Source organism: Trametes versicolor, assembly GCF_000271585.1.
Source record: "Trametes versicolor FP-101664 SS1 unplaced genomic scaffold TRAVEscaffold_1, whole genome shotgun sequence".
Lineage (NCBI taxonomy): Eukaryota > Fungi > Basidiomycota > Agaricomycetes > Polyporales > Polyporaceae > Trametes > Trametes versicolor.
In genome coordinates this window covers 5062152-5072774 of record NW_007360321.1, presented here as the reverse complement: position 1 = coordinate 5072774, position 10623 = coordinate 5062152, and the positions used below count along the sequence as shown (strand labels likewise).

Genomic DNA, 10623 nt, shown 5'->3' with positions numbered 1-10623 from the left:
GCGTTTTCTGAGCCGCGCACGTATATCCATGGGATACGCTCTCTTCGCCGTACGTTTCCCCGCTCGTAACAGTCGCTCGATCTGTAAGCCTGACCATCTACCTTGAAGAACTCGGACTCGCTCTGGGACGAGCTGCACGCTGCGGACATGCATGGGCACGACCAATTTTGCTGATGTCAGTTGATGAGCAGGACGGACCGCAGATGTACGGACACAATGCGGGCTTTGAGAGCGTACGTGCCGATCCTCCGCCCTCTCGCGGTCCACCCGCTCATGCATCGGATGTGTAGACCGGCGGCTTCCGCTATCACTCGCCCGATCTGTGACCCTGGCCCCATATCCTTCAGAACTCAGGCTCGATCGAGCCGCACATGGCAGGCCTGCGCGAGCTCGACCGCCCCCAGTGGACGCCTCTCGATTGGGATGAGGAGCATGGCCTGTAGATTTGTCGTCACAACGCGGATCTCGTCAGCGTACGTCTCCTATGACCCAACGCCCTCGCGATCTACTCGCCAATTCATCCGATGCGTAGATTTGTGGCTCGCGTGCGGGGTGTTGCACGGCTACGTTACTCCTCAAGTCGATCGTCGGCACCAGCCGGCTGGTATTTGGTGGGCCCATCTGTATATCGCAGGGTCAGCAGATGTATGTTTGTGCTCACAGAACGACGGTATCGTATTGATCAAGTATTGTAGGCGTTTTGGAGTACCCCGTATTCAACCGTAGAATGAACTGCGCGGCCGTCCAACCCGGTACGTTATCATATATACTACAAGTATGGCACTACGTAGCAGCTCCCTCGAAAACGCTACCCGTAATTGATGTGAATCTAGTTACTGTCTGTGATATCTTCGCAGAAGTCTCTGCAGAAGAGAAACGATGTGCTCACGCCATCTCTGCATCAAGGGACAAGGAGAATCACCGTGTCCACCGGCTGTGCAGTACGCTTGGCTGGGCACCCTGCGTGTCGAGCGCACCCCAAGACCGACCCACTGCGGAGCGCGTGCGGAGTGCCGTAGGGGCTCTTCGACGCCACGACCCTCACCGGTAAGCCACACACCATAGACCTACATTAGCCTCTTGACTGACATACGCACAGAGATCTATGGACTGATGTCGGTGAAGTCCCCTCCAAGGTGTTCACGGTACGTCTCTCCGCTATCGGTCGCTCGATCGGTGACTATACCTTCCCATTCCGCAGAACTCTCTGCCGCGCTCTAGGGCGAGCTGCGCGCTGCAAGCCTGCGCGTGCACAGCCGCCTCTCACGGATGCTGTTCAAACGAAGAGGAATGCTGTTTCCGACGAAGAATACAGATCGCAGATATATCGGCACAACGCCGCGGACCTCCTCAATGTATGTCCCCTCGCCCTCGATCTACCTCGACCTCTATTCTGACAAATCGGACGGATGTCGACTAGGGGCATCTTGGGTGCGGTCGCATCCCTGAAGCAGTTACCTGATGGTATTGGGCTCATGTACGGGATGGAAAACTCACAGGCGATGCGACGGTGGGCGGGGGCGATTCACGAAGTCGTTGGAGAGCTGTGCTGCGTCAAACTATGTGGCTTGGCTGTGCACACACAGGAAAGGAGAACCGGCAGGGTATCAGACGGTGTTTGCGGCGGCCAATCAGAGGCTTCCCCGCAACACATGGGCAGCGCAGGAACAAGAATAGTACTGCGCGGACACACTAGCGCTGAGAGTATTTGTATAAAGTAATGCGTCTGGATTGAGTTGACGCGGTCGAAGCATCCGTGTGTCGGCAGGACTGGGGAGATCGATCCGGCGTGGACACTGTGAGGCGGTGGGCAGGACCAGAGATGAACAAAACCCTATTATAGGAGAAGCCCGGATGCATTGAAGCTGTCTTCAAAACCTTCAGCCGCACAAGCCTGTAATGTTGCGGTGTACGAGGTCCGTATGAACAGAGAGAAAACTGGGGCGGAGGATTGGGGAGGCACGCACGCGTCCCCATCCTAATCTTGCTCCTCTACCTCGCTCTGCGTCCACCACTCCAACAGCTCCCCGTGCCTCGCCCTCGGCCCTCGCGCATCCACACGCTCCAAGAGACTCTGAAAACGAATCTGCGAGCATCGGGTACGTCCATTTTGCACCACCCAGATTTTCCATAACATCCGCAAGCTCATAGAATATAATACAGACGCAGGGTGTATTCCTTGGATTCTGCCATACCCAATCGTTCTCTCGTCCTCCATGGAGTCCTCCCGCCTTCCAATCGAGCTTTGCGAGGCCATCATGAACGCACTCCCCGACTACTACGAGTTTTGTCCCCCGCTCTGGCTTGCGGATCCGTGGGACTATGTCGATTTCGTACTCAGCCAATGTGCGCTGTATGCGTGCGCTCTTACCTGTCATGCGTGGCGGGTGCGGGCGCAATACCTCCTCTCAACCTTCCCTCATATCCGCAATCATGCAAACCTCGCTCATTTTACCATGGCCGTCGAAGAATCTCCCATCACCGGACTCACCCTAGGGGGGTACTACGATGACCCTGAACCGTTCGATGCCAGCAAGGCCAGCGAGCTCTTCATGCGCTCTTGCCCCCGTTTACAGCACTTGCGGTGTCTCAAGGCTCGCTTTGACCGCGGACCCCCTGTCCGACTCCTCCGCATGCTGCCATTCTTCGCCAGTATAACCACCCTGCAACTGTGGGAATGTACCTTCCAGAATTTCAGGGCGATGATGGACGTTGTGTGGGCCTGCCCGAACCTCGCCATGCTGGAGATATGTGCCCCTGGGTTCAAAGCGCAGCCCTCTTCCCCCGCGCGGCTCCAGCAGATGTCCGCCGCTGTGGAGCATTTACGAGCATGTCAGAAGCTTACATTTCTCTATGTAGACATGTGCGCCCTATCGGCAAGTTGACATGTCCCGCCGTTCATTTTGAGACCGTCAATGACCTATTCTTTATACAGAGAATGTGGGGCCCCGATAGTGCTAGACTAAGTGGTGTAGGCCGCGTGTTCGGGTGTGCCGTTACGGAGCTGTACTTTGAGATGGTTGGGCCTTATTCTCGCGGTACGCGGAACACAGTCCAGTTGCGGTGCATGGCTCACACTTTAAATCATTAGAGATGCTCGGCAACCTGTTGAGGGACTCCTTTCCCGCTTTGCGCTCAGTCACAGTCTTCTATGACTTAGGCTTTTTGAAAGGCGGTGAGGACGGTCGGGCACTGCCCTGGCTCCACATCATAGCCATTGGTCGCCCAATACCCGGGAGACTGAAGAGGACTGTCCTGCAAGACACGCACAATGACGAAGACAACCACTGCTGCATGGGGGCCGTCGGCACGAGCGAGAATGTGGCTGGTTCCGAGAAGTGGCTTCCGGAGTTGTTGTCTGGGCTGGAGGAGCTCACGATCCGCCTCGATAAATGCAAGGACCCGGAGAAGTGCGCAAGGTACATCTGGTCTGTCTTGCTTGGGATGCGCGATGTCCTGCGATTTGAATATTGCCCAGGTTACGAAAGACACTGGTTACCGTACTTGCTACCGGCTATAATGTGACTGCCCAGATCTATTCCACTTCGGTACCTTTCATCCACATTGTTGTCTATCACATCCTCGTTTACTCGATTCTGGTTTGACGGTGTCACACTACACGAATTTAAATATGTACCTTACTTGACAGTGGACTATAGATATGCCATTCTCTCGTATTCATCGAGTATATAATCGAGCTTCGGGCCACTTGGAGATTGAACACGCGGACACTACATGCTGCAGCGCTGTGCCCTGCGGATGGGTAGCTCGACAGGCTGAGCGGTCTGCGGCGGAATCTTCGCGGCGCGCGAAGCGCAGAACACTCGGACACAGAACACTCGGACACCCATCGCGGCATGCGAAGCACGGAACACGCGGACACATTTCGCAGCATGCGAAGCATGCGGACTCTTGTACCTACTAATTCTTGGTCTCATTCACCAGTCTTACCTACTTCTCTGGTTTACATCTACCTTCGCACGTACATAGTGGCTTCGCGCAGGGTGCAGAGGCGAAGCCGGTAGCGCGCGGCGCGCGCAGTCACCATATCCGATAGCGGCGAGCCGCAATCTTATGCCGTCTCTGTAAGCCTAGGACGCTGAAGAAGATGTGCCATGTACCGCACTGAGCCGTGGAATGGAGGCAACAAGGCACGGTGCTACCACATGGTCCGCCCGTGACGTTGTCCAGGCTGGAAGGACTTCGAGCGTCTCGTAGACACCCACAATCCTGTGTAGCGCGCATCATATCAGCGCGGACGTCTAGCAACGACGGTCCCGGGTTTAGAACTAAAAAGATACGGATTTTATGGAGAAAGAGCCGACAAGAATTTGGACGGCGTATACAGACTTCCACGAGAGGGTTTGTCTGCAGCACACTGGCGATGGGATGGTTCATTAAGCATCGATTCGTATATGTGGACGAGTCAGCGGATAAGCTCCCGAGATGAACACAACCCTCTTATGAAAGAAGCCAGGATGTATCTGAAAACCCATGGAAGGTTTGATCGAAGTCGCCAGAATCAGTAGTCTCGCGGTGTATGATGTCCGAATGAACAGAGGGAGCCTGTATAGGAGGAAGCGATGCACATATACGCGTTCCTGTTCTAGATGGCTTTCTCCTCATACAGCTCCACGTCCACCCGGGCCACTCAAACTGCTCCCCATTCCTCGCTCTCCAGTCTCGCACATCCGTACTCTTTCATAGCGAGTCTGCAAACATTGCGTACGTCGACTTTGAGTCCCCCCCGGTTCTACCACAACTTCCTCGAGCTCTTCGACCATCCTACCGATATAGGGTCCAGTATCTCCGGAATCGCACCGTCGCCGATCTTTGTCTCGCCCTCCATGGAGTCCTGCCTCTTGCCCATCGAGCTATGCGAGAAGGTCATGGACGCAATCCCGCATTACGTCGAGTTTTCATATACTGGCAGCCGTTGGCCAATGCCGCCCAAGAACGCTTGGGACTCGCAACAAGCACTGTGGGCGTGCGCTCTTACCTGTCACGCATGGCACGTCCGGGCGCAGTACCTCCTCTGGACCTTCCCGTGCCTCATCCAAAGCCAACAATTCCCTCGCTTCAACGCAGCCATTCGGAAATCTCTGAACACCCCCACCATTTGCGGGCTCGCGCTAGGGGCTCTCGACGTTCGCCACGAAGCATCTGATCTCAGCACAGCAGGGGAACTCTTCATGCACTCTTTCCCACATCTGCGGTACTTGCTGTGCCAAAACATCAGCTTTGAGCGTGGTCCCTCTCTCCGAGTACTCCACACGCGTATGCCGTTCTTCTCCAGTATAACCTCCCTGGAATTGTGGGGGTGTACCTTCCAGTCCTTGAGAGGGATGCTCAACATTGTATGGGCCTGCTTCAACCTTGCTACACTGAACGTAGTAGACAATGAGGTCAAATGGGAGCGCCATTCCGCCGCAGAAACTCAGGCTCTGTCTGCCGCAGCGCGGAGTTTACGAGCATGCCGGAAACTTACAAGGCTCTACCTGAAAGAGGATGCCAAAACAGTAAGTCCGTCCATTCTACAGCACTTTTGAAGATCGCTCACAACCTACTCTTTACATAGAAATTCTGGCGCCCTGCTGACGTCGGAGTGAGTGGAGTAGGCCGCGTATTTGGGTGTGCCGTTACGGAGCTGGTTTTCCATACTGATAGGGCTTCCGGTACGTGGAATTCCGCCCAGCTACGTCACATAGCTAACCTTCTACTTATCCTAGAGGCCTTCATCAGCCTCTTCAAAGACTCATTTCCTGCCCTGCGCTCGGTCACGATCGCCTTCGCGGAGTTGGATGAGAACCGGGAACACCCAAGTTGGCTTCATGTCATCCTGGCCACAGGTCGTCCAATACCCGGGATCTTGAAGACAATCGTCCTGGATGGCAACCACCTGCAGGGGTGCCGCAACTGCTGTGAGAATGCTGTGGGCACGAGCGAGGAGGTGGTCGGTTCCGCACAGCGGCTTCCGGAGCTCTTACCCGAGCTGGCGGAGCTCGTGCTCCGTCTGGACTGGTGCAAAGATCCGGCAAGTCACGCTGCGTACATCTGGAATATCTTGCCTGGAATGCGCAATGTCCTGCGGTTTGAGTATCGTGCAGATGTGGATGAGGGCTGGAAACCATATACCATACTCCCACAGGATTTCCACGGCTTTTGGCTCAGTAGATCGATTCGGACTAGGACTCAGGCTCAAACCTTGACAATGACTGCGAAGACATCCTGCCTATAATATGACTTTTCCCCCTCTATGCTCACACATACCGCTCCACCCTTGACTACCTACTTCGTATACATTATCTGTGATTTTCCTGTTTCATCTCTTCGATTACCGGACTCGATATCGACGACTTCTGCTCGATTACTCTTCACATGTACCCGGCCTGATAGTACACTCTACCCCTACTTTTCTTCTGTACGATGAAAGTCTCAGCACGATGTCGACATGTAGGTTGTATACTTAGATATGTCGTATTTATGTGCTCCTATGCCTCGGACGGACGACGTGAGGCTCGCTACGTCGTTTACATTGCGTGTATATATTATGGGAGACGTGCGAAACTCGGAAAGCACGATGCCTCGGAGATGGACCAATATATAACATATACACGGCATGACAGAAAGCGGGAGGATGCAGGGCACCTGTGCATGCTCTACCACTTCTACCGCGGCGGCCTGCGTCGTCTGCGCGAACAAGAGCCGCCAGGTCGATCGTGCATTGTACGAAGTGCGGGATGCGTACCTTGATGTCAAATATTGCATATGGCGGGCAGCGGGTGCAGCGACACGCGTCCCGCGCTTCAGGGAACGGCATGCGCGGAGGTGTGCTAGAGCCTCGAAGATGAGCGAATATTCCGGGCAAACATAAGGTGGGACTCAGGTTGATGTTCCTATGCTCCTAAGATCCAGACACGCATATCAGACGTGCCCGTGCAGAGAAAAAAAGTACGTACTGCGCAGACGTTGACCGAGTGTTGCAGGATGACGCCGCACTGCGAGGCACCTCGCTGCGCTGATACCACGCCGGCGCGATGTATTGATACGGGTACTTCTTTTTCGGCGAGCATGAGGTCACCTACCCCGCCCGGTGAGGGATTTCTGTCCGCCATGGAGCTCAGACCGACTCACAGTCCTCGTCCCTGTATTGCGACGCCATCAAAGCGGACACGACATACACCTGCGCACCACGAACCAGTAGTAGGGAACGGGCGGGCGTAATTCGGCGCCATCGGAGCGGACGGCACGCTCTCTGCAGACGGGGCATCCTCCGCTCGTGCTGTCTCTGCGTCAGAGAATAGGGGATGTATTCTCAGCGCCCTCGAGCAGCGATGGGAAGTGCGTACCCTTCTACGACGGCCGCTGGAGGCACGTTGGTAAGTAGTGCAGTGGAAATGGCGCGGAGATGGACGACACCCGACGGCGACCCTTGTCCGCACGGTTTTCCAGGCGCCCCAATGGGATTCGAGATACCCCCGAGCGGGATGCAGCGATGGCGGTTTGAGGATAAGTTTGCGGGTGGTTGGGCAGATTGGTTGCGCTTGCGAGTACTCGAGTCTGGCGGTTTTGCTGATGACTACAACCGGTCGTTCGTGCGCAGAGCCTGCGATGGCTTGGTCCCAGGCCTGACCTGACAGCAATAAGGTTAGCCATCGTGCTTATATAGCGCACAAAGGGCAGCATTTGAATGAGCCTACGAAAGCGACGACGAGATTTGAGCGCGGACGAGGGGGGAAAGGACCCACCTTCGACGGCGGGACCGGCTGACTGCAGGTGAGTGACAGAGAGCACAGAGAGACGTGCCCTTCAGCATGCTGCTCCTCAAGAATCTCCCCGTCGAGGTGATCCATGTAAAAAGTACTCAGCGTCTCCAAGACGTGGACCAGGGCAGTAGTCACTAGACGGCGTCGATACAGCAAGAGAGAGTGAGTGAGTGAGTGGGTGGTATTTATGGAATCGTAGGTCGCGTACATCCTCCAAACCGTGGGAACTACAGTAATACACTATACAAGTAACACAATCGTTCCCTCAGTTCGTATACGACTCGACATCGAGAGAGTTCGCGAAGACGGCCGCAGCGAAACGAGCGCCTGTGGGGAGCCAATCGTTTGACGCGTGACGTCATCGCGTCGACCTCGCTGCGGCAGTTTCAGCTGCTTGACCTGGCTCTCTTCCATCCTGCGCCCTCCTCGATTGTTGACGCATAGACCTTTGCGATCTGGAGGGAAGAGCTCGCTTGCGCCGGCTGTCGTCCAGCTCGTCTCGATCTCGACACTCCTAATTCGCCAGCGGCGGTTTTCTAGTACGGAGTGCTCTCGCCTCCATTACGGCCGTGGACGCCACAAATCTCTGAAGGACACCCCTTCTACCTTCGAGGCCACGCTAGGCAGCCTTCACAAGACGCATCTGCTCTACAGCGCGCAGAAGGAGACGATAATCACGCTCACGTCCCTCCGTACCAAGTTCGTGCACAAGACGAGCAACGCGCGCCGCGAGGCTGTCCGCAAGGCCAACAGGAGCAGTTTCAAGCAGATCCACCATCTGCAAGAGCCTGTAAGGCAGCAAAGTACTAGTACACGTGTCTGGGTACGTTCCTTTTTTCCAGCATCCCTTGAACTCGTTTCAGCGATCGCTGCAAACTTCACCGCACTCTGAAGACGAGGCCCACGTATCCTTTTGACCCTCGCCTTACAACTCCTACATATATAAAGCCCCAGTACTCTGCGCTCTCTCAGGGAAGTTTTTGCGGGACCGGAGTTTCGTTTTTCTCGGTATATCTGCCTCGCTCGTGGCTCCTGTTACCACTAACTAAATTATCGCCATACAGATGTGATATTCTATCGGTCGACCGATATGTAGCTGAAGACGCTCATCGCCATTGTGCCACTCACCGGGTAATCCCTGCATCATATACGCAGATGATCTATATGCTAAAGCCCGCGCGCAGCTGCATGCGTTATGTCGTCGGCGATGTGTATTCCTGCGTTTCCGTCTAACTGCTTCCTACGGAGCTCGGGATCGCTCTGCGACGAGCTACGTACGGATGGCCTGTGCAGACACGACCGCTTCTGGCGGATGCCGCTTGATAGGGATGGCTCAGATCTACGGGCACGACGACGACTTCGCCAACGTACGTCTTCTGGGAACTTTATTCCCTCGCGATCTGTGGGCTGATACGTCGGATATGCAGACTAGCGGCTCGCATTCGGGCTGCTGCGCTACGCTTTTCGTGCAGTCGACCACCGACGGCGTTGAGCGGAGACCTCCCAATTTGAAGATGTAGACACGTACTGCAGTGAGTTCCGACGACATCGATGCGCGAGGAAAGAAAGGGAAGGAAAGCTGAAACGACTACGTTCGAGCAGAAGGACAGCCGCCAGCGAGGAGCCACTCATAACCTCCGGCGTGTGACGTTATCGCGTCGCGGTCGCTGCACGCGCTGCTGCTCATCTCCGCTAGCGTCCTTGCACGACTGCACAGGGACGAGTAGCCGCCCTGGGCTCTACTTTCGACTCTGCGGGGCCTGCATCCAGGTCTTCAACACGGCTCTCTCGCTCAGGATGGTCTCCTCCCTCATCCAGCTCAGATCTCACCAGGACTCCGTCGGCCTTCTACGTGCTCCCTCTCTACTCCAGCGCACCCTCTGCTGTCTCCGCCGTGTGCGTTCACGCCCCGACGCTCTGCAGCCGTTCTTCTTCTGCTTCCCAGTCGATTACCGCTAGCCTGGCAAGCCGGAGGAGGAGATTGTCACTGCGCTCGTGTCTCTCGCCAACAGGTTCGTGCAGAAGATGGGTGACGAGCGCGGCCAGGCCATGCGCAACGTCGTAGCCAGCGGTGTCAAGAATGTTCGCAGCATCGGCGAGGACCCTGCCAGGCTTGGGAGAAAAGTCGCAATAGGTGCGTCTGCAGACCCTGATGCCTTGATACGATCTACTTTAACTGCTGAACTACCTGCAGCATCCCTTGTACACGCTTCAACCGCCGCTACTGTCCTCGCCCCGTACAGTTTCGTCCCGGCGTCTGGTGCATACCTGAGGAGCTCGGCCGCCGGGTCCCCGCTCCCCAAATCAAGCATGCAAGGCTTGAATTGTCACGTTGAAGGGCAGAACATCGTCTGACCGCTTGTGGACCTCCAATGGCCGATGCTGACGGTGAGTCCGATGATTTTGTGTTGCCCGCCCAGAATGGAGGCAATTTCCTGGAACGGTGTTCGCGCGAGCAGGACCTGGATACTGTTGCGAGGGCTTGATTGCGCTGTATACGCCCGCAAATATGCGTAACGTGCGTAGCGTTGTGCGCCGCGCGTTTGCTCAGCGCGCGTAGAAGACCATCTTCACTCTCTTCTCTAGCGCGAAATATTACATGAATTTGAACACATCCGTAGGCGCTGCGCATATCGCGCTATCGGCTGCGTTGAGTGGATACTCAACATGAACAGCTCAGCTAATGAGGATGCGCATCAAGGCCGAATTTGCCAGTGTTTCTTGCATCGACTCGGAAGTCATTGTCGACGACATAATTGGGTCGAGCGTGTTGGCTGCGAGTGTGTATGAGCTCAACATCGAGCCTCGTAGCGTACACCGTGGAGAATGATATGGTGAGTATCGGAAGTGTTCTGTA

General features: G+C 55.5%; 1 protein-coding gene across 1 annotated transcript; it reads left to right on the top strand.

Annotated features, from left to right (window-relative positions):
• Positions 1-2216: 2216 nt before the first annotated feature.
• TRAVEDRAFT_42763 (uncharacterized protein) lies at positions 2217-9286 on the top strand (the record flags this gene model as incomplete). Its single annotated transcript, XM_008034127.1, has 9 exons — positions 2217-2803; positions 2860-3038; positions 3092-3410; positions 4682-5519; positions 5579-5675; positions 5730-6170; positions 8228-8556; positions 9104-9133; positions 9194-9286. The coding sequence occupies 9 exons, from the start codon at positions 2217-2219 to the stop codon at positions 9284-9286; spliced, it is 2913 nt and encodes a 970-aa protein (XP_008032318.1).
• Positions 9287-10623: the final 1337 nt, after the last annotated feature.